At 30.8% G+C, this 23,940-nt stretch overlaps 9 protein-coding genes and 1 non-coding gene across 10 annotated transcripts; 1 reads left to right on the plus strand and 9 right to left on the minus strand.

The window, feature by feature from the left end:
• Positions 1-56: 56 nt before the first annotated feature.
• PPL_05219 (uncharacterized protein) lies at positions 57-2,644 on the minus strand (the record flags this gene model as incomplete). Its single annotated transcript, XM_020576113.1, has 12 exons — positions 57-239; positions 313-443; positions 469-530; positions 612-1,133; positions 1,207-1,228; positions 1,289-1,402; positions 1,469-1,585; positions 1,643-1,774; positions 1,970-2,075; positions 2,140-2,348; positions 2,405-2,572; positions 2,635-2,644. The coding sequence occupies 12 exons, from the start codon at positions 2,642-2,644 to the stop codon at positions 57-59; spliced, it is 1,776 nt and encodes a 591-aa protein (XP_020434102.1).
• A 340-nt stretch (positions 2,645-2,984) lies between these two features.
• On the minus strand, positions 2,985-5,979 carry PPL_05220 (uncharacterized protein; the record flags this gene model as incomplete). Its single annotated transcript, XM_020576114.1, has 3 exons — positions 2,985-4,404; positions 4,577-4,674; positions 4,735-5,979. 3 exons carry the CDS (start codon positions 5,977-5,979, stop codon positions 2,985-2,987), a joined length of 2,763 nt encoding a protein of 920 aa, XP_020434103.1.
• Positions 5,980-6,718: 739 nt separating this feature from the next.
• On the minus strand, positions 6,719-9,106 carry PPL_05221 (dual specificity protein phosphatase family protein; the record flags this gene model as incomplete). The annotated part of the gene is made up of 1 exon (XM_020576115.1): positions 6,719-9,106. The coding sequence occupies one exon, from the start codon at positions 9,104-9,106 to the stop codon at positions 6,719-6,721; it is 2,388 nt and encodes a 795-aa protein (XP_020434104.1).
• Positions 9,107-9,820: 714 nt separating this feature from the next.
• PPL_05222 (uncharacterized protein) lies at positions 9,821-10,910 on the minus strand (the record flags this gene model as incomplete). Its single annotated transcript, XM_020576116.1, has 3 exons — positions 9,821-9,914; positions 10,577-10,753; positions 10,867-10,910. 3 exons carry the CDS (start codon positions 10,908-10,910, stop codon positions 9,821-9,823), a joined length of 315 nt encoding a protein of 104 aa, XP_020434105.1.
• A 164-nt stretch (positions 10,911-11,074) lies between these two features.
• Positions 11,075-11,145, minus strand: PPL_05223. Its single transcript has one exon. It is a non-coding gene; the product is annotated as a tRNA-Pro (tRNA).
• A 218-nt stretch (positions 11,146-11,363) lies between these two features.
• Positions 11,364-12,230, plus strand: magoh (mago nashi protein; the record flags this gene model as incomplete). Its single annotated transcript, XM_020576117.1, has 6 exons — positions 11,364-11,464; positions 11,737-11,796; positions 11,891-11,978; positions 12,054-12,090; positions 12,130-12,179; positions 12,225-12,230. 6 exons carry the CDS (start codon positions 11,364-11,366, stop codon positions 12,228-12,230), a joined length of 342 nt encoding a protein of 113 aa, XP_020434106.1.
• A 384-nt stretch (positions 12,231-12,614) lies between these two features.
• On the minus strand, positions 12,615-14,884 carry PPL_05225 (uncharacterized protein; the record flags this gene model as incomplete). The annotated part of the gene is made up of 3 exons (XM_020576118.1): positions 12,615-12,995; positions 13,060-14,315; positions 14,452-14,884. 3 exons carry the CDS (start codon positions 14,882-14,884, stop codon positions 12,615-12,617), a joined length of 2,070 nt encoding a protein of 689 aa, XP_020434107.1.
• Positions 14,885-15,455: 571 nt separating this feature from the next.
• tmem56B (TRAM) lies at positions 15,456-16,621 on the minus strand (the record flags this gene model as incomplete). Its single annotated transcript, XM_020576119.1, has 3 exons — positions 15,456-16,082; positions 16,146-16,389; positions 16,473-16,621. The coding sequence occupies 3 exons, from the start codon at positions 16,619-16,621 to the stop codon at positions 15,456-15,458; spliced, it is 1,020 nt and encodes a 339-aa protein (XP_020434108.1).
• An 881-nt stretch (positions 16,622-17,502) lies between these two features.
• Positions 17,503-21,372, minus strand: gxcAA (pleckstrin domain-containing protein; the record flags this gene model as incomplete). Its single annotated transcript, XM_020576120.1, has 6 exons — positions 17,503-18,066; positions 18,192-18,322; positions 18,450-19,319; positions 19,398-20,921; positions 21,190-21,234; positions 21,327-21,372. 6 exons carry the CDS (start codon positions 21,370-21,372, stop codon positions 17,503-17,505), a joined length of 3,180 nt encoding a protein of 1,059 aa, XP_020434109.1.
• Positions 21,373-22,823: 1,451 nt separating this feature from the next.
• Positions 22,824-23,345, minus strand: PPL_05228 (uncharacterized protein; the record flags this gene model as incomplete). Its single annotated transcript, XM_020576121.1, has 1 exon — positions 22,824-23,345. The coding sequence occupies one exon, from the start codon at positions 23,343-23,345 to the stop codon at positions 22,824-22,826; it is 522 nt and encodes a 173-aa protein (XP_020434110.1).
• Positions 23,346-23,940: the final 595 nt, after the last annotated feature.

Here is a 23,940-nt window from a genome sequence, read left to right on the forward strand (position 1 = left end):
TTTTTTTATCTCTCTTTTTTATTCCGAATCACCACAACACTTTTATTTGTTTGTATTTAAATAAAAGAATCATTATCAGTTAAAGTTGTTAACTGTTTTAATAATTGATCAACTGAAGGTTTGTAATATTCAAGAAGTTTTAATCTATTATATTTACCAGTTCCAGAGATCAAATTATTTCCCATTGTCCAAATAGTACGATCCAATTTAATAAGTTTTGGTATCTCCCAAAATGCAATCTATTATTTTTATATATATATATTAGTAGTTAATACTTATTAATTTTAGAATAATATAATATCTATTTCATACATTTTTTTGGTTTGCAATTAATTTAATTTCCTTTTCAATTTCCTTAACAAGTTCAAAATTCTCATCAATATTGTCTTGTTTACCAATTTTAAATTTGTTCAATATATAATCTGTTGGAACGACAATTGCAACTAAAAAAAGGATGGAATCTATCACCATGAACAAAAATATTTCTAATCATTGGCGAGTTGTAGTAGTAACTATCAATATTATCAAGACTATATATATATTAATCAAAAGTGTTACATGTTAGAGTTTTAAAAGTTAATCTTTTTGTTGTTTTTACAATAATTACATACCAAACTAATTTTCCATAGCTAATCTTAAAAGAATTCTTTTCTCTATCAATAATTCTTATCTTTCCTTGCCCATACTCTTCAACAATATCACCAGTTGAATACCAACCATCCTTATCAAATGCTTTCGCATTTGCCTCTGGATTTTTATAATATCCTTTGAAGAGTCTTGTTGATCTAACTTTTAAAAGTCCAACTGGATGTCCATTATGACTGTCATAACCATCTATTGGAGACAATTTATATTCAACATCAGGGGTAATTTGACCGTTTATTGCAACTTTGTTAATTTCTGCACTACCATAGATATCCAATACTTTTTCACCCCAACATTTTTTCATTAAAGCAAATGCCTCTGGTGAAATAATTGATCCTGTTGTAAGAATAATCTTTATTCTATCACCCAACAAATTTCTAGTTTCTGCAATTGCCTGCAACTCACATTGTTCATCGGATTTAGAATGATCCGATTCTTTAATCATTTTAACATTTTTTAGATATTTAGTATGTAATTGATTCCAAAAACTATTATTTTAATTATTATTTAAGTATATTAGCAAAATAAAAAAGTTTTAAAATAGTTTTTTTAATATTATACCTTGTTGGACCCCATATAAATGCTACATTATAAATAAATTAATAAAATTATAAAATAAAAAGTTTAATATTAATTAACTTACTTGGTCTAATTAAAGAATTATCTTTTAAATAAGAGTTTTGTTTGGTATCTCTATAAATTCCAAATCTTCCACCATTCCAAAGTGTTGTAAAATCTGTTAACCTTTGTGTATGTGCTTTAAATATTTTTTTATAAATATGTTAAAAGTAATATTTTTTATAAATTTTTGATTATACAATACCCAATGATAGATAACTTAGTTGGATTGGTACAAAATCTAAAGGATATCCCAAGATATAGGTCTCAGTATTAGAACCGATAATTCCTTTTGGTATACCTGTTGAACCAGAAGAATAAGCTATAGTTTTAAAAGTAAATTAACAGTTTTTTATAATAATTATAGATAAATATTTACTTATGGAATGAATTCCGTCTCTTTGAGGTGTATGTGGTGATATTTTTATATCTGTATTCATAATTTCAGAAAATAATTTAATATCGATTGATGATGGAATTTGATTCTTAATTTCAGGTGATAAATCATTTCCTAAATAAATTATTAATGAAAGTTTGTTATATTGATTGATAACTTTAACTAAATTCATAATTGTTTTATCTGAAACAACTATTAATGACGGTTCACCATTTTTAAGTAGGGATAATAATTGTTCATCATCTTTTTTTTTTACAAAGAATTAATAAAAAAAAAACAAAAAAAAACCAAAGAAAAAGAATAACATACTCAAATGTTGATTAATACCAATTACAGAGTATCCATAAAAAAGGCATCCAAAATCTACTGTATACCATTCCGGTACATTGGTTAAAAAAATTCCAACTTTTGATCTCTTTGTTTGTAACAATTTTTTTGTTATTACAAAATAATTTAAATTAAATGATAATTTTACTTACATAAGGAATTAATTTTTGAATTACATTTCCAAATCTCTGAGCTCTATCAAATAATTCTTGATAGGTTACCCATTTATAGGTAGCTGATCCATCTTCCAATTCAATACATTCACCAATACATCTTCTTTTTGCAAAATTTTTGAAAGCATTCATAAAGCCTTCATAAATTGATTCAGCTTTATTTGATTCGATATATTCTGCTTGTGATTCTTAATAAAATATTAAAAAATTAGTTTTGTTTTTTTTTTATTTTTTCTCTACATACTTGTTTCAAGAGAACATTGATGAGGTAATGGTGATTTATCAGTGTGAACAGTATGTGATTTAGGAGAATCATAACATTTTAAACATAATGATATGTTATGACACTCTGAGCATAGATATCTTTGAGTTTCAACTACCAAAGTTGTCAAGCATAGAGCACATCTACAATCTATTAAAAAAAAGGAAATATTAATATTTTTATCCTTTTTTTTTAAACAAAACTAAAGTTACCTGAAACCATTTTTTTAAATTTGTTTTGAATTATTCTATTTCTTCAAAACATATAAATAGTAAATTTACAATCTTAAATCAAATAATATAATTAAAAAATTCGAATATTTTATTCGATTTTATATTACCAGTCCAATAACTTTAACAATTTTTAGATATATTTGAAAAAACCACTTCACACTATTCTCAATAGATATTAATTAAACAAGTTATCATTCGACTGATTTTAATAATTATTATTTATTACAAGATTAGTTAAATTTTACTAACTAACGTTAATTTATCATAAGTCAAAAAAATGAATGTTTATTTATAACATATATGGTTATTTGAATTGAGAAAGAACGTTATTATTTTTTCAGTATTTGTTCTTCACCATCATCACCGTCAACTTTTTCTTTTTCTTCTCCTTCTTTTTTGGTTATTTGGTTGTTTTTTGTAGTATTATTTATAACACTTTGTAAATATTCATAAATATGACCATTTGGTTCAATTACAAACTCTAATGCTTGTTGTGCAGTACATTCACTTCTATTTTCTATTATCCATTTAACTACTTCCAAACGGTTCTTTTCGATTGCTCTTTCTACTATTTTAAATATACGAGCCTCACCAGGTCTATTCACCAATAGAAACTCAACGATACCCAAGAATCCATTACCAGCTGCAATTATAGTAGCATCCTTTGTACAACCTTCACTACGATTGAAATGGAGGAACTTTACCACGTCCGTGAAACCGTAACCAGCAGCTTGATCAAGTGCGTCGGTAGTACAACCTTCACTACGATTATGATGTAAGAACTTAACTATTGAAAGATGATTATTAGCTGCACTGTTATTCATTGTCTTCGTATCGAATCCCTTCATGTTGTTATGATGCAAATATTGAATGACATCTAAGAAACCGGCTTTTGCTGCTATGTTAGCAGCATCTTTACAGCCTTCTGTGCGATTGGCGTGAAGCCACTGTATGATCCTTAGATGACCTTTTGCAGCACTCCAATCCATTGCACGACTAGAACACTCGCCAATACCATTTCTATGAAGCCACTGGAGAGCTTCGAAACTGTTGTGTTTCGCTGCGATATCCATTATTTTTTCATTCGTATAATTGTATGAATCTTTATTCTCACGCTTCAAGTACTCCAGAACCGGTATGTGGTTGCCGATGACGGCAAACATGTACATTTGATTTGGAACTCTCTGTTCAGAACGGTTCACTGCCAGCCATTCAATCATATCGACACGACCAATATAAGCAGCGTTATCAAAAACATTGAGAAAAGGTGAATGTTTATAGTTGGTGTATTCTTTTTGGTCTATTTTCGAGGAGACATACTGCAGAATGTTCATGTCATTCGAGAGCGGTGCAACGCACATCGCATCGATAAAGTTCCACTTTATGCGCGGTAGTGTTTCGAGATACTGTATTATCTCCAATCTACCATGCTCTGCACAGTCCAACATTAGATTGTAGTCTTTTTGACTGAACCGATTAAAATCGTTACCAAGTGCATTTACAAAGTATTTGATAATCGCAAGAGTATTTACACCGTTTTTGATTGCATTTAGCATGATATCATGAATATCAAAGGTCTGTAGTCTAGCAAAGGCAGATACATCAACTTTGCTGAAATATTCTATTAGGAGGTCAACATAGCCATGACCAGCCAAAACCTCTGGTTTAACAATGAGATCATTCCACCTATACTTTTTTCTATCACTATCTAAACTATATACATGATTGAATATCAATCTATTGAATACACTATTATTAAAAACAAAAGAGAATAACTGTTTGTTCATTTTCAAATTATTTTTGTTTGCAACGTTGGAATAAACCAAAAAAATTCCAGTTGTTTTGAATTATTTATTTATTTATTTTTATTTATTTATTATTTTTTTTATTTTTAGAAAGATAATTTTTAATGATTGTTAACATTTCATCACGATTACCTGGGTTAAATGTTTTGTTAAGGAATGTTTCAAATTCCTTGATGAAACTATAGGTCATTGTTGTTAGGTTGTCAAATAACCACTGAATGAAATGATAATCGTTTTTGTGAATTGCACTCTCTATGCTTTTGATTTGAAATACTTCAAGTTGACCAATAGCTCTTCTATCGTTTATCCATTTTATCATATCACGATTTCCAGTTTCGATTGCTTTGTTAAGAGACATATGATCGAATTTCGCAGATACACGATCATCATAGAGCCATTCTACCAAATGAAAATGATTGCTATCAATTGCCTCATTGATTAGAATTGTTGAATCATATGATTCGTCATTACTGTAGTTCTCTATCAACCATTTAACAATCTCCAAATTACCTATTTCAACTCCTTTTGAAATAGCATCGATTGTGTATCTTTCGGTGGTACTCTTACTGTTGTGCAGCCATATTAGGAATTCTAAATCATTCAACTCGACAGCGTATTTATATGCATCAGCTGTACATCCTTCTGTTCTATTGAGGTTCAGCCATTTGGCGATACCCTTATGACCATTGACAACTGCTTGATCGAATCCATCGGTTGTCATTCCTTGGGTTGTATTTCGATGGAGCCATTTCAAGACATCGAAGCGATTATACGCTGCAGCGTCATCCATTGCATCAGTAGTTAAACCTGCGCCACCATTATTTTTGAACAACCACTCCAAGATATCAAAACTTCCGCTCATGGCTGCATAATCCATCGCTCTTTCTGTTATATTTCGATAGCCATGTTCGTGAAACCATATTATCTTTTCCAAACTCCCTTTATAGATAATGGAATCCACTGAAAAATAGTCAGCCTCTCTTATATTATTGTTATAAAGAAACTGTACCATTTCAAATTGATTGGCCGTAGCAGCGATATCAAACAATGAACCTGCAGATCTACCTCTATCGCCTTGACTTATTTCAATATTTTCGTGATTCAAAAGATATTGAACTACATTTATATGACCATTTCTGACTGCATATTCACACATTCTCGAATTACTCAAGTCATCAATACAATTGATTTCCAACCATTTGATCATCTGCAAGTCACCTTTAGATGCAGCACCATTGAATGGATTGTAAGTTGAACTATAGGTAAAACTATTTTTATTTTCATTGAATAGTTTACAAGCGTATTCCAATACTTTGATATCTCCAGAGAGTGATGCTGCATGTCTAGCGTATTGATATGCCCATTTGATTGGTTGACAATGTTCGACAAGATAATACATGATATCTAATTTCGCTCGAGAAGCAGCAATATACAATAAATCTGGTGAATTTGAGAATGATTTCATTGGTTTAAAGGTAAACGATTCCACCAAGTATCTTAAAATGTCTAATCTTCCCATTTTTATAGCATTGGTCATACAAAAGTTGGCAGTATTAATTTGTTTTCTTAGATACACATCTGAATACAAATTAAAGTACTGTTTCAATTGATCAATGTATCCATAACTAACCAGTATGTCTGGTCTCAATATTAGATCATTCCACCTGAATCTCCTTTCACCATCTCTTTTATTATTTGAATATACATGATTGAATATTACTTGATTTAAATAAATATTATTAAATACTTTTAAATATATATTTTTATTCATCTTTATAATTATCTGTGTATTTTTTATTTTAGACACACATTATTTTTATTATTTAGACGATCATGATATCATTTTAAAAAGTTGTAAAAATGGAAATAATTTAGATTTGTGCTTATAAAAAAAAATTGAGATATTTAAATGAGGTTGTTTCACTTTTTTATTTTAAAAAATTAGTATGTAAAATTTGCAAAAAAAGTGAAAAAGACAAAAATTATATGTAAAAATTTAAATGAAGTGTAAAACAAATTAAAGTATTGTATCTCTGGCCTTAATATTAGTTCATTTCTTTTATTATTTAAATATACAAGATTGAATATTATTTGATTTTAAATAAATATATTTATTCATCTTAATATTATTATCTGTTTACTTTTTAATACATGCAACACAATTTTTTTTTTGTTTATTAAAAAACCAAAATTTTTTTACTTTATTGATTTTTTTTTTTGTTTAATAATAAGAGACTGCGATTGGTTGATTAACAGAGTTAACTACGACATGAACGTTTAGCGAAAAAGTTGATTGAATTACTACCCTTTAGTTGTAATTCGTAATCCATGAGTTGTTGAAGGAATCCTTGGTTGATGTTGATGTTTGGAATGTTCTTTGCTACCTCTTCGTATGCCTCACGTAAATTCAAATTCAACTTACTGAGACCATAGGCAATGGCGATGGTAGTAGACCTACTACGACCTTCTTTACAATGAATGAGCACTCCATATCTACCGTCATCATTCTGATCACTGTTGTTACTGCTACTGTTATTATTATTATTATTGATATTATTACTATTTTGACTACTATTCTCATTGTTATTGGTATTGAGGTTTCTATCGATAAAGTCTATCGCCAGATTGAAATGGAGGATGATACGCTGATCCATGGAATCGGCGACGTTGATACGCATAAAGTTAGAGTCGACCAGATGCTTGGGATGTGCAACTTCCTTGGTTACATTGAGAATGGAAGTGATCCTCTCTTTCTCTAGCCACTCTTTGTTGTCGAGACAAGCTTTACCGCCTACATACAACTTGATTGTGTTATTGACACCGGCATATGCTTTAGTTCCACATCTGCCATGACCAAATGTAAACGGTATTGGTTGTTGTTGTTGTTGTTCTTGCTCTTGTTGCTGCTGTTGCTGTAATAATAATCGTTTTTGTAATATCTCACTGTTACTTAACAACGGTAGTGGTATTGACTTTATAGGGGTATAAACAACCACTTGGAATGCACTACTCTTTCTACTCTTACATGGTGATAATGTAAATTTAATTTGTAATTTCTCACTATTTGGTATACCACTATTACTAGTTCTACTACTTCCATTACTTGAAATTTTACTGTTTGTTGTTAATATATTATTATTTTTCTTATTTCTATTACTACTTCTATTATTGATACTCTTATTTTTATTACTATTATTATTATTATTATTATTATTATTATTATTTTTAGTTAATGAAGATGTTGTAGTTGTAGATGTCAATTTCAACTTTGGTCGACCTCTACTTCTTTTTGGTGAAATGATAAGCTTTTTAGGTGTATTATTAACAAACTTTGGTTTCTTTGTTGCTTGAACTTTAAGTGGTGTTTCTGTTGTTGTGGTTGTGGTTGTTGTAGTTGTTGTTGTGGTAGTAATTGTAGAGGTGGTCGTTGTCGTAATGGATGCATTGTTATCAGTAACTGAGTTGTTGTTGCTATCGATTACAGCTGGTTTGAAAGATGTCTCTAGATCATGATTGAAATTCCTCTTTACTCTGGTAGGAGAAGACAACTGCCAATAGGAACCATCTAATGCCGATGCCAATTGACTTCTCTTCTTTTTAATCTCTTTCTTATTATTATTATTATTATCATTATTAACTTGATAACTATTATTATTATTAATATTATTATCTATTGTTACATTATCATTTATGTTTGTCATATTTGTATCCATATCCATTGATAAAATATCAATATTATCATTTATAGCATTATCAATGTCATTATTATTCGATGATGATGATAATGATGATGATAATAATGATAATAATGTTGTTGTAGTTGTTGTCGTATCTAATAGAACATTTGGGTCTTGTTTAGATTTCAATGGAGTATTGTGTGGTGATGCTAGTGATATCGAGTTGAATTTGTCTAATAGTGAATCTTGTCTGGATAGCAGTGAGTCATCTAGATTACTGTTGTTGAGATCGCTTTCTTCAACATCTGTCTCTATCTCTGCTTGATATCGATATGTTGGAGTGTTACTATTATTGTCATTGCTATTGTTATTGCTATTATTGCTATTGTTATTGCTGTTATTGTTACTATTGTTATTAATATAATTGATTATAGGAGATTCATTGTTGGTATTATTGAATTCGGTATTCAACGCGAGAGTTCTCTTTATCTCTGTTCTTGTCGGTGTATTAAGCTGTAACCTAATACTAAAAGGTGATACGAATGGTCTAAGATCATCGGGTATTCCATTTTCATTACCATTACTACTATTATTATTATTGGTAATTGTATCTATTGGATTTAAAAGTGATTCTATTGCAAATTTATTATTATTATTATTATTTAGTTTATTATTATCAACCAACTCTTCTGAAGAAGTAGAGTTTATATTTAATAAATTAGTTGGTAATGACGATGGAGAAGATGAAGAAGATGATGTTGTTGCTGTTGTTGTTGTTGTTGTGCTTGTTGGTATAGAATGAACAACATTGCTATTAGGTTGTTGTTGTTGTTGCTCTTTTTGTAATTTCTTTTTTTGTTTTTTAGTTTGTTCGATTTGTGCATAGTTTACAACACCATAGAAAGTGGTTGCCTTTCTAACTCTCCTGTCAGTATTCAATTTCCAATATTCGCCATCGAAATTATCCATCTCTCTTTCACAAAGAGTGTAAATAAAATATTTAATTACTAATCAATTCCTAACTATTTTATCTACTCTTCTTCTACCTATATCGGTTGGCAATATTGACTGAAGGATTTCTTCAGCTATTATTATCTATCTATTTTATTTTTAATTTTCTTGTCTGTTAATAATCAAATTTTGATTGATAAATTTAATAGTTTTCCTTATTTTTTTTTTTTTTTTTGAAAAAACAATTCAACCATCTCCTCAAAAAATCCTAAAAATTGGAAGTATCTAAGAGTTAAAAAAACAATTCAATTGAATATTATATGTTAAATTCTATCTATCTTATTCAATAATGATTGTGCAATGCTCAAACATATGAACTTAACTTTTTAAGATTATTGAACAACCCAAAGTTGTTTAAAAGATGCGAATAATTTGATCATAATACAAGTACTATATGATATTTTCAAATGAAGAAAAATAATATGACAGGTTAAAGGAAGAAAAAGAACAATTTAGATTGAATTGTTTCTTATTCATGCAAAAGAGAAAAGAGTAAGTTAGTCACAGTGGTGGATAGATGGATTTAGATTAACAATAAGATTTAAATTAACACGACATGGTAGATCAATCGATGATGACCCTTGATAATAGAGTTAGCGATAGTGAAAATAACATACAGGTGCATCTAGAAAAGCTTTAAAAGGATTGATTATACTGGAGTGATTTGGCAGTTTAATTGGAGTCATCATCTTTGACCGAAGTTGGCACCTTAGTATCCTCAGAGATGGTAAAGACATGGAAAGAATTTTGAGAAGTAGAAGGGTATCTAACTAAAAGATAACAGACTTAATAGATTTTTTTTTTTTTTTTCAAAAAAAGATTTGTTGACTCATGATCAGTCAACAAATTGCAGGTATTGGTATTAACCTGCTAGTTCGTGTTTTATATTATATATCCATTCTCACACAGGCCGGGAGAAATAGCCTACTAGAGTTGACATCAACTATACAGTTGTAACGATAATATCAAAAATCAAATTATTTTTTCATTTTTAAAAACTCAACGACTATTCAAAAAACGAACGATAGATTTACTATTCAAAGTTCTTACACTAACTTAGAATAGGTACGATTAATTTATATTAATAAACAATAAAAAGTTCTTACACTAACTTAGAATAGTCGTTAATTTATTTGAGTTGAATATATTATCGATCACTGAAGGTTAAGGTATATCTTGTAGTTTTGATGGATCTCTTATTGATGTCACTAATGGATAGTCTAAGCAGCTTCAATTCGACTTCGTTGTACTTCAGCGAGGTGCTAGTTGAGTTAATTGTCGTTTGTAGTTCTGACAATCTCATGGTAGTTGATTCTGTGGGTGGAGACTGACGATTGTTGTTGTTTTCATCGTCATTGTGATTTGATAAACTATCACTCGTAAGGGAATTTATACGAGGTGTTGGGTGTTGATGAATTGTTGACTGACGTTTTAGATTGACCCTTCAAGTTGTCGATGAAACTTGATTGAGTTTCAACAGTTGTATTGAGTGCTCTGATGATACCTTCTGATGATTCATATTTCATATTCAAGATTTGATATTCATTCTTAAGGCGTTCATATTCGATGACTAGGTTTTCCATCTCGATCACTTGATTGTACAGTCTCTAATAAAAAAAAGATTTAAAAAAAGTTTAATAAATATGCAGTTGATCAGACTGTGTATTTATTAATTATTACAGTGTCTGATCAACTTCATATTTATTAAACAGTACTACACAGTTTTATAACATGTTGAACCTGTTGAAGTTAACTCTATCATATCTCCCTTATTGATAACCTACAACAAATTAACTCTCTCTTTCAAAAGAAAGATAACACAGAACATTAAAACCCACAAAGAATGCACAACAGCCCCGGGTTTGAGCCAGTATTTTTAAATCAAATTCTTACCGCATGCGGGTTCTTGAATTATTAAATATTTTGGGGCTCCACCGGGAATCGAACCCAGACCACTACCACCCAAAGGTAGTATTGTACCATTCAACTATGGAGCCTTTAATGAAGTTCATTACATAAATGTTAGTTTTTGAATTTTATTTTTTCCTAAAGAAAAGTCATAATTATTGAATGAAACAATATATTGCTTTGAGCAATTGGCAATATTTGTAGACAATAATATTTTTTGACAATAAAACTTTAAAGTTAAATTTGATATTTTTAAATATATACCTGGTGGATTTTAAATATAATATATTTCATTTTTTCATTAATCATGAATACAGATACAGATACAACAGTCGCTCAATCAACAACAACCGATGTTGAAATCACAGACGCTTCAAAGAAGAAAGATGAATTCTATTTAAGATATTAGTATGTTAATTAATACAAGTAACCATTGATTGATTTTCACTAACCGAAACGACGAATGATCTACTTAGTATCGGACACAAAGGAAAGTTTGGACACGAGTTTATAGAGTTTGAATTTAGAGGAGGAAATAAACTAAGATATGCAAATAACTCTAAATATAAGAGTGAAACAATCATTAGAAAAGAAGGTAAAGCATTATATAACAATAGTATTGTTTATTATTGCGCAATTTTACTAATGTTCATTTAATTGTGATATTCTTTAATAGTTAGTGTAAGCGAAACAGTAATTGATGTATTAAAGAAAATGATTACAGATTCGGGTGTAATGATGTATGTTATATGATATACATTTACAAAGATAAGATAGCAATAACTAATGTTTAAAACAAATTGATTCAATTTCTATTACTGTGTCGGATAACAGGGAAGACGACAAAGATTGGCCTGAACCAGATATTGTAGGAAAACAAGAAATAGAAATAGTATACAACAACGAACATATCTCATTTACAGTAAATATTGTTAAACCAACAAGAGCAATGATTAAACTTATATAAATATTAATATACCTTTTTTTAATTAATTAGACAACCAAAATAGGATCATTGTTAGAAGTAGAGAAAAGTAAAGATCCAGAGGGTTTGAAAGTATTTTTTTATTTAGTACAAGATCTAAAGTGTCTTGTATTTTCATTGATTGGTCTACACTTTAAGGTATGTTAAGATTATCTCGATAATTATCGTTATAATTTTAAATAGTACTAATTTAATTATATTAATAAATAAATAGATTAAACCAATTCAATAAGAGAATAAAGAAAAAAGAAACAAAGCGAAAAAGAAAGAAAAGAAACGAAAGGAAACGAAAGGAAAAGAAGAAATAGCAAAGATACATAATCGAAAATAATACCTTTTAATGTACAAGAGAAAAGAAAAGATAAATAAATATAATTGAAAGAGAAAAGAAGAAAAGATCATATTTTAATTATAAAACAATATATGTAAATTGATTTTATTTATATTATTATACGCGATATACATTTATATTATTATTATTATTATTATTTAAAGGTTTATGATTTTAATTATACAAGAATTGAATACAAATATTTATATATAAGAAGGTGTTTATAAAAGAAGTAAGATAATCTATTGAGGAGCTGGTTTCTTTTTCAATACCTGACGGAAATCAATTTGTTGTGCTTCCTTCTCTTGTGGTTCTTTGTTGCTATTGTTGTTGTTGTCTTTGGCAGGAGAACTTGCTGATTTCTTGAGTTTAACAGCACCTAAATCAAATCCGGCCGGCATCATTGCAATTCCACCGTATTTATTTACAGAAGGATTACCACCCATAGGATTTACTTTGATTGGTGACACGGTGTGTTCTTTTTGTTCAGTGTCATTGGATTCAGATGATGATGGTTGTTCTTCGGCATGTGAATAGGAAATGACTTCCTTGATGGCAGGATGTTGAGAGATTCTCTTGACTGGCTTCTTTCTACCTTTCTTGGTTGGTCTTTCAAGTGTTAACTAAAAAATATAACAATATAAATATTATATTTATCAAAAAAAGTAATCAATTGATATAACTTACATGAACAAGTTTCTTTGAGTCTGGAGAATGTCTTTCATAGCTAGCTTCTTCGTCTCTTTCTCTTTTGTCTGGTTGCTTTTTCTTTTCTTCGTCTGCAGCCGATTTCTTCTTCTCTTCTTCCTCTTTGGCGATACGTTTCTTCTCGGCCTCTTCGTCTGCCAAGCGCTTCTCCTCAGCCAATCTCTTTTGCTCTGCCTCTTCAGCAAGTCTCTTTTGCTCGGCCAAACGTTGTTCCTCGGCAATACGCTTTTCTTCGGCTTGTCTCTTTTGCTCTGCCTCTTCAGCAAGTCTCTTCTCCTCGGCTAATCTTTGCTCCTCAGCCAATCTCTTTTGCTCAGCTTCTTCAGCAAGTCTCTTCTCTTCAGCAACACGTTTCTCCTCGGCCAAACGGTGCTCTTCGGCAATACGTTTCTCTTCAGCCAATCTCTTCTGCTCTGCCTCTTCAGCGCGTCTCTTCTCTTCTGCCATTCTTTGTACTTCAGCAACACGCTTCTCCTCAGCCAATCTCTTTTGTTCGGCTTCTTCAGCAAGTCTCTTTTGCTCGGCCAAACGTTGTTCCTCGGCAATACGCTTTTCTTCGGCTTGTCTCTTTTGCTCTGCTTCTTCGGCAAGTCTCTTCTCCTCGGCTAATCTTTTCTCCTCAGCCAATCTCTTTTGTTCAGCTTCTTCAGCAAGTCTCTTCTCTTCGGCTAAACGTTTCTCTTCTGCTAATCTCTTTTGCTCTGTTTCTTGTGCAAGTCTTTTCTCCTCTGCAACACGTTTCTCCTCTGCTATTCTCTTCTCTTCTGCTACTCTCTTCTCCTCTGCGACTCTCTTTTCTTCAGCAACACGTTTCTCCTCTGCTATTCTCTTCTCCTCTGCTACTCTCTTTTCTTCAGCAACACGTTTCTCTTCAGCAACACGTTTCTCCTCTGCTACTCTCTTTTCTTCAGCAACACGCTTCTCCTCTGCAACACGTTTCTCCTCTGCTACTCTCTTCTCTTCAGCAACACGTTTCTCTTCTACCAATCTCTTTTGCTCTACTTCTTGTGAGATTCTCTTCTCTTCAGCAACACGTTTCTCTTCAGCAAGTCTCTTCTCTTCAGCAACACGTTTCTCCTCAGCCAATCTCTTTTGTTCAGCTTCTTCAGATAATCTCTTTTGTTCGGATTGCTCAGCCAATTGCTTTCTTTCAGCTTCTTGATCTTTTTGACTATTTACATTATCACTCTCTTGGTGTGAAGCTGATTGCTTTGGTTGAACCTTAAACAATTTATCTTTAATATTTTACATTAAAGAGAATAATAATGTTAATAAAATTGCTAACATCCAAAATTAATTAAAAAAAAAACCATTGGTAAACCCAAAATAATATCCAATTCAAATAAAAAAATAGATATTTTCAAAGTTTACCATTTGAATATTTAACAGTATTTTGATCGATTCTAATTATATTTTCACCGGCTTGAGAGATGAATAGTTTTCCTATGGGTAGGTCATCCAGTGAGTATACAACCATTCCAGTCATCTTTGGTTCTTGGTCCTCGGAGCTAGTTCCGGCGTCTTCTGAGGTGTAGTGAACGAGTAGTGGATTCTCCATTAGTTCATCCATGTTACTGAGTAATGATATTTCTAATTGAATTGCAGTTTCATCGCCTTTGGTAACATTCTCTTTGAAATAATAACTCTTTCTGTTGTCTTCTGTTATACTGTCATTCCTAGCTCTACCACTATTGTAATTTTCATTTTTATTGGTGGTGGTTGCTTTACGACTGGCAGTAGCAGCTTCTGCACCACCTCCAAAGAAATATTGAATAATTAAATTATATAAATATGCAAACACCATCTTTTAATTTATTATTTTCTATTAAATTATTTATTTTAAAATATATATATTATAAACTATAGCTATTTGTAAATATTTATTTATTACAAAAGATTTTGTATTTTTTTTTTTTTTTGTTTTTAGTTTTAATTTTTTTAAATCTACAAATATATTTTGTGACAACAAACAATAATAAACACACAATTGTAAAATAATTGAAATGAAAAGTAACAATAGACAGTAATTACTGTAAACTATTTTTAACTATTCTGCTAGGTGTCTGTGTGTTATAAAAACGAGTGTGTGTGTTGGATGGATGATAGATATATTCGAATAAATACAACGAATTAATATTGGTTTGGTTGATTGCTTGATAATTAAGTAAAAATGATAACGAGTTTATTTGTATCAATGAGTGTCACTTTGTTTCAAAAAAAAAAAAAAAACTAAAGTTTTGAATTTAAATGAAGATTAATTTATTTGAATTGAATTACCTTGTTATCTAGATTAGTCAAAAACCCATTTCAAAAAGTTTTTTTTTTAAATTTTCATTTAAAATTTGTGAATTAATTTCTGTTGGTTGTGATTTCAATTAATTTGTTTTGATCTTTTTAATTATCTGGTTATTAATTAAAATCGAATCATCGTTTTTAAGATGATTATCTGAATCGAATTGATGTAAATTAGATGTAGAGTTATTGGCAAAAGAATTATAGGTATGGATATTGTTAATAAGGTTGGTATTGTTGTCGTTGTAGTTGGTTGAGGCAGCATGTGCGTGCACTGCTGAGGATGATGATGAACATGATTGATATGATTTTTCTTGAGGTGGTTGTTGTAATGTTGTTTCTGATGATATTGTTGTTGTTGTTGTTGTTGGTGGTTTCTTCATAGCTCTATAGAGACCTCTAAATATAAGGTATGCCCAATACATATTTAGACTATTAATGGCCACACAACCCAAGTAGGTTCCCCACCAAATATATCCAGGAAGGTTCAAGGACAATGGATACTTGGTAATCAATGCATAACCAATGGTTGTTGGGGCATAAAGGACACGGGCCAACAGGAATCCAAGAGCCATCAACAAGCCATTGATAATATAAATGAAATCTTTGCTCTTGTTTGTTCTATATAGGAACCATCTGAAATTTACAAATGGTGTTGAAACCTCTGTTAACATATATGATACCAATACAAAATGGCAATATTTCCTTGACTAAAAAAAAATATTAATTAATAAATTGAAATTTCTTTGATATTTAATATTGTTTTAACTCACAATTCCTAAATAATATAATAATAAACCCATTAAATGATGCATGAGTGTTGCGCTATCAATCTGACTATGATTGATCAATAGAATAATAGTGTCGTAAAAAAAGTAACCGAGAATAAATCTCATATAGAAAGAACTCGATGGTGAGATATCATAATATGGATTTTCAGTCCATGCTAAATTCTCGAAAAATAAACATTTTAATGCACCATATGTGCAAACTATAGCATTAATATTTGATCCAATTCTATAAAATATATTATTTATTTTTAAATGAAATTAATATTGTTATTTATGAGTGAGAAAACATTAATCAAATAAAATAATTACCTAGAATTCCATTCTATTTTATCTTTTTTCTCTAATTTATGAAAATCTTTGTAAAATAAAGGTGTAATTACATTGGAAACATATAGAGTCAATGTAAACATCAAAGCTGTAAGAATTTCTACATTCCAAGTATTTATTAACTCTTCCATTTTGTTTATATTTATTTATTTATTTATTAATTATCTTATTTATTACAATTATTATTATTATTTGACTTTATAATGAATAAAATATATAATCATGTGGAAATATAAAAGCATAAATATTAAAATATTTAGTTGTCGATATACTTTTTTGTTTACAAAAATAGTATGAAACTAAATGCAATAGAATTTAATAAAATAATAAATAGTCCAACACTTTAAATAAATGTTGGAAATTTCAGATACAATGAGATAGAAATCTGATGTGAATAAAAGGTAGAGTAAAAATAAAAAAACTTTTGAAATTGTGTGTTAATTTACTAATATTGATATATAAATATATAAAAGTTGAAGTTGTCAAAAATTAAAGTTTTTTGTTACTACTACTTTGTTGTGCGAATCTTTCTTTAAAGTAAACAAAAAAACACATTTAAACAAAAAAAATTGTTTATTTTATAATTCAATTCAATTAGTTAACCATCAAAAATTCTTTATTATTTAAAAATCACTTGTGAATTTTAGAAAATGCTGAGCAAATCTACCCTCTAAGAAAGGATAGATAGGGGATGATTCATCAAACCGAGAAAAATAAAAAAACCTGGTACATCATTAATTGGTTGTATTTTTGCACAAAAACATCGAGTACCGCAAAAAATAATAAAATTTTAAATTTTTTATGTTTTTGTTGCAAACATTTTAAAATTTTATCTAAAATATCTACGGATAAGATCATGATTATAAAAGATATTATTTTTTAAAGTTTTTGAACAAATGTTACAAATTTTATTTGATTTTTTTTTAGATTGGATAAATTTCATTTTAAAATTATTTATTTTTAAAATTTAATAAATTATATATATATAATATAATGTTAATGATGTTCAATGTCAACTTTGTTGTTGTTGTTGCTGTTGTTGATCTTCTTCATCAGCACTTTCATAATCAATAAAATCGTTGAATTTGGAGTTGGAATTGCTCTTTGTCATGTGTTGTAGATCTTCTTTACTCTTTTGTCTTGTAATGAGGTCGGCACCGTCGAGGTTCAGTTCCGATGGGTTCTTTTTCAGTTCTTTGCCGTTGTTGTTATTTGACTCTTTACTGATAAAGTTTAAAAGATAACTGCTGTTCTTGATGGTCTCCTTCTGGAAGAGATCCTGGAGGAATACTTCGAGCATGACACGTCTCGATTCAACGGTGTTGGTACCGAGTGAGTTGATCAAGTGTTTCTTTGGGAGGTCTCTGATGTCGGCATCGGGATACTTTCGCTTCAGCTTCTTGTGAAGCGAGTCGAAATCACTGTATCTCTTTGAAATTGAAAATAGATCGCCAGTAGATTCGTTGACGATATCGATAATGTAAACGGTGAAAGGTTTCTTTCCTTGAATCTTCTTGCTCTCTGTCTTTTTAATTTGAACATTATAATTGTATAGAACAGTTTTTTGTTGTAAATCCTACGATTGGTTTAATAATAATATAAAATTGTTTGTTTGTTTGTTAGTTAGTTAGCATGCTATCTTCATTTAAATAAAATAACAGTACTGTTGTTGTTGTAGTAGTAGTAACTATAAATACTTACAGAGAATGAAGAAAAAGATGATTGTGATATATCTGATTGTGATCTATGACCTTGTTTTCCTTTTTCAATGTATTCTATCATGTTCTTCTTTAGCTGAGGTGTATGGAATGAAACCATTGCTGTTGTTTCACCTGATATTAAATGAATTGCATTTTGTAATACTAGTGGTGTATAATAAATAATAATAATAATATTTGTTATTAGTTAACTATAATATATATAGTTTTAATTGCTATGTTAATAAAATAGTATAGTTACCTTGACTATCATCTACATCTTTAACTCTTGTTTTTGAAAGTTCAAAGAAATATTTAAATTGATACTTTGTTGAATCTTTCTTTTCGGCGATTAGGATGGAGTCGTTGAATGCGAAATAGAACATCTCTAGGAGGTTCTTGGCGAATCTGGTATCGAGATGACACTGGTAGATGATACCTTGTTTGATGAAATGACGGGAGGGATTGACGAGATCGTATGCTTCATCCCAGCCGATGAGGGATCGTTGTATTGCCAGTACCTTTGATTGTGACTCGGCCATCTTGATGGCAATGTTTACATCGCTGGCAACGGTTTGCACGTGTTTGAGTGCCGTCTTTAGAGAATCGTAATCGACGTGATCCTTCCAGGTGTGTGAAGACATGTCTTGTATCAGTAGGATATACCGAGGAATTCTCTGAACAACGGTAATCAACAGACTCTCTAGACTTTGTTTCATTGGGTTCTCGGGATGATCGAGACATGCCTTTATAAACAAATGAAACTTGTCGTTCTTCTTTGCTTTCTGTAGACACTCGATAGCGTTGTCGTAGTTGAGACAGTAGGTCTTGTACAACTTTAGATAGGGTGCCATCACAACAAAGATATCACCGATCTTTTGGTGTGAAGACCAGTCTTTGGCACGCTCTCTCAAACGCGCCAGCAACTCTGTATTGAACGAGTAGATCTCATTGACCGTAGAGAAGATCGTATTGATAGCATCCTGTGTCAAATATGGTGTTGGTGATACCTTGGTATTGAACACGATCTGTTGATAGAATACTTTTACGATCATCTCTATTGCAGTTACATAATTCTCTTCTGAAGATAATATCTCTTTAAAACATCTATTTCTATGTATATTATCTTTAACTATATATATATGTATGTTTAATAGTAAAGAGTTAATAACAAATAAACATATATATATAATGATTATAACTAGCTTACTTCTTTTCTTTAATATTTTCATTGATTGATATCTTCTAATAAAAGATTGACACTTGATGATAGTTGGGAGTAACTCTGGGTTGTTGAAACGTTCGAGATCCGCTGGGTTGAGCTTGTTGATGATGAGTAGTGGTTTCTTTCGTGGTTTGTCGGCTTCGTTTATTTCGATCTTTGCCATTGACCATGATGCGTTGATACCGGAGGAGTTCGAAGCTTGTGAATCGACACTCGAGTTTGAATCTTGTCTCGATATGACTTTGGTCGGTGTTGTCGGTGCAGAGCTGGCACCGCTCACTGCTTGTTGCGATTGAGATGACAACATGTTCTGAGCGGAAGTGGTGGTCGTTGGATCGATAAAGCTATTTCTGGCACGACCGATATTGAATCCACTGCCAGACACTGGACGACCATTGAGAAGACGACGTTTCCAACGTGCCTCTGGATCGAGTGGTAGTTCACCATTTGACTTTGAAAGATCTGAATCTTTTGAAGGTAACTCTGGTTTCTTGAATGATGATGATGATTGTTGTTGTTCGTTTTGTATTTCTATATTTACATTGTTATCGTGATCGCTACTACTACTATCAGCATTACCTTCCTCTACCGAGCTATTAAGTAGACCACCTTCCTCCACAGTGGTTTCGACTAGTTGCTCACCAGTTGTTACCTCTTCAATATATTCCTCTGCTTGCTCTTGTATATACTCTTGAACTTCCTCTTCAGCTGCATAGTGTTCAGTGTGTTGATATTGAATCGGTTGCTCTAGAGATTGATCTATTTGTTCTACTTCAGTTTGGTTTTGTTCTACATTTACATTATTATCTGGATATTCTTGTTGCTCAACATATTGATATTCTTCCTCAACTTGTTGTTGCTCTTGTTGGTATTGTACTACTTCTTCCTCTTGTTGTTGTTGTTGTTGTTTTGATTGAGCAATTAAAGATTCTAATGATTCTAGAGCTTGTTGAGTAGCTTCAATAAAATCATTGTTAATATGTGATTGTTGTTGTTGAGATGTGACGTCAAGATTGGATTTCGATGTTGCATACAAGTTGTTGGTAGATGCATTGTTTGAAAGTGATTCCATCAAAACTTTAAGACTGGGTGGTGCTGTGGTTGGTCTTGATGGTTTTGGTGGATTTTGTAACTGTGGTTGTGGTTGTGGTGGTGGCAGTGGTTGTGGTTGTGTTGTTTGTACTTCGGCATTTAATGACGAATTTGAGGTGGATGTTGAAGTTGATATTTTAGTTGAAGATGAAACTAAAGGTTGTGAAGATGAAGATGAAGATGAAGATGTTGATTGATTAAAAGATAAAATTAAGGAAGATGAATTTGGTGATGTTGGTACATTGCTATATGCGTTCGATAGTTGATTCGATGTCAAAGTCTGTGGTGAAGTGGGTGTGGAGTTGGAATTGGAATTGTAGATCGAATGTGTCGATGCATGTACACTCTTTCCATTCGAAATCAAATACAATCTATAAATAGTACTTTGAATAACTTTATCGTTTCCATCAACAAAATCTATAATTTAAATTTATAAAAAATAATAATATTAGCTTTTGGTTTTTAATGTTAATTTTGTGTGGTCACGTGAAAGATTACCTTGAGGTGAAAACTTTGTTATGATACTGTGTAGTGCCATGAATGTCATTGCAATATTGACATTCTCAATCATTTGAATTCTGCTCTTTGGTGTTGGATAGTATTTAACGATGGTTTTGTTGGTGATGATTTCCAGTGTGGTGATCAACAAAACACCGTTCCGCCAAGCTTCTAAATCATGAAATACTATATTCCTCCTTTCTTTGAGCAATGACATTGCCCATTTTATTTCCTTAAAAAAAAATTAATTCAAAAGGCATTTTTTGTTAATCAATTTGTTTTTTCTCATAGACAAACTATTTATTTTGTTTGTTTTTTCTTTACTTACTCTTGTTTCCATTACTGGTTTTGGTTTACTTCTAATTGACATTTAATATTAATATTTAATAATTAGATTAGTTTTATAATTATTTCTTTATTTCTTTCTTATATATATAAACAAAAATGTGATGTTATTATTTTTAAGTGATGATGGAAAATCGATGTTTAGGCTCGACACAAATTTATAAATTTAAAAGTCATAAATATCATTACAAACAAAACAAACACACATATACAAATTTAAAGTTGATTGTTTGATAGTTGTTTGATTTGTGTGTGTGGGTTGTAAGGGTATTGGCAATAACAATTCAAATTATTGTTTGCTGATTTTTTTTTACAAATCCGATTTGATATTTTGATTTTTTTTTTTAATATAAATTCTTTGATCCACACACAACCAAAAAAGCACCACAACAAACTTTGATTAATAAAAGGACGCAATAAGCTTTGTTCTTGTTGTTGTTGTTGTTGATGATATGTATGTGTATGATTTGTTATATATCTTGTGTGAATATAGTTAGAGTATATTTATTGATTGAAATTGCTGACTTTGATTGATAATTAAACAGTGTGTTATTTCGATAACCCCACAAACTCTTTTTATATTCCAATATAAATGCTAGCTATAAATAAATATATTTTCATTAAAAAAACAAACACACGGCGGAATTACCAATCAAAACCGATATTTGATATGAGGAATTGTTTGTAGAAATATCATGAAAAAATGAAAAATAAAAAAATTAAAAAAATTAATCTAGATTTTTGGGTCAGTTCCTATAGATACCTTTATTTTGTGTCATTGGAGGTAAAGTATGATGGTGCTGCTGTTGTTTGATTGATGATGGATGATTCCGATTGAACTATACTGATACTAAAATAGAACCAATATGATACTAAAATAAAAATAAAAGTTAAAAAATAATAAAAAAAGAGAGAAATGTAATGTTTGTATTAAAAAAAAAAAAGTAAAGTAAAATAAAAAAAATGATTGTTTTAAAAAAAAGATTAAAAAAAATAAAACAAAAAAAAAAAAAACAGATTTTTTTCAAATAAAAATGATCACAGGGTATCTTATGGTGGAGGCCTCATTTTTCATAGCAAAAAATCTAGTTTTGATCGCATTAATTAATTACGATCGACTATTTTATTTTTTTTTTTAATATGTATTTTTTTCTTTTTAAGGTTATTTTTTTTTTTTTGTTTATCAGTTATCCCAATTTCAGATATTTTTGCAAAGATTATTAATCCTCATTTCTTTCTTCTTTAATAAAAAGATATTTTTTGTTTTGTTTATTCATGAATAAATTGATTGGATAGTTTACAAGTTGTGAGGCAAAGAAAGAGAGAGTTAGACTGTTAATGAATTGATGATAAAAAAAAAAAAGAGATTTACCAAAAATATTTATTTAAAATTAAATGGAATGGAAATGAATATATATCAATATATAGATATTATATAGAGTTCAACGAGAATGTAAAATAAAATAATGTTTTTTTTTAATGGAAAACAACTTTCTTATATTTGTTATCCATTTCAGCTTTCTTTTGTGGATCGATTTGATTTCTAACGCCAAGTAGTGTTTTCGATACACCTTCTGTCAGACCGATCATCGGACGAATGATTGCTATGGGAACTGCTTTTACCATCGACTTCATATAGCCTTTGGTTCCTTTTTGGTGGTATTCCTTCATCGGTATCGCTATGATCGTGTGCGCAGCCGATTTGATCTCTCTAGACACTGATTCATAGGCGTGTTGTATACCCTCTTTAGTATCAATAGGTTGATCAGAGAATTTACTCTGCAGATTGAACAGTGACGACGATGACGAAGACGATGAGTTGTTGTAGTTTTGTTGTTGCTGAGAGTTGTTATAGTTCTGATAGTTACCAGAACCGCTGCCCCCACCACTATAGTTGCCAGCAACATTACCACTACCACCGCTGTTTCCACCACTTTGATATTTCGCAGAGAGTGCTTGATCGGCTGTTTCAAGCAATCCTTGCGTTCCAACCGCCATTTTGGCACCGACAGACAGTGTTTCCAGTGTGAGATTTTTCAAGAATGTAGAAGTACCCTTTTTGATTCCTTTGAATACTTTTCCATCTTTCTTATATTGCTCCAGTGGAAGCACAACTAGATTGGCCAGACTCTCACCGACGTGCACCAGAGAGTTGATTCCACGAACTCCCGATATGTATCCCAGTAGCTGAGTGTTAATGATGTGAGGAACCCACTGCTTTCCGATCTGGTTAAACAGTGCACCCCAACCACCTACACCCGTTAGCTTCAATCGATTCAAATTGAAAATGGCACCCTCCAGTGGCAAAAGATTGAGCAACTCTGCATAGTTTCCACTTGTAAGACTATGGTAATCGAGTTTCTTTGGTTTGTAATCGACTTTTAAGCGAATCGGATGAATTTCGCAACTCTGGAAATAGGTGATCTCCTGTGATTCCTTGTCGGTTGTTTTCGCCTTGTCTTCGGGAATGGTTCGGCTAACGGCGTGTGGCGACTTTTTCTTCTTCTTGGTCGGTGATTGGTCGTTTGACGATGGCTCCTTCTGTTTGCTTGGCGTCGGTTTATATGAGAAGTAGCTAATCATAAACATCACA

Source organism: Heterostelium album (genome assembly GCF_000004825.1).
Source record: "Heterostelium album PN500 unplaced genomic scaffold PPL_scaffold5, whole genome shotgun sequence".
Classification (NCBI taxonomy): domain Eukaryota; phylum Evosea; class Eumycetozoa; order Acytosteliales; family Acytosteliaceae; genus Heterostelium; species Heterostelium album.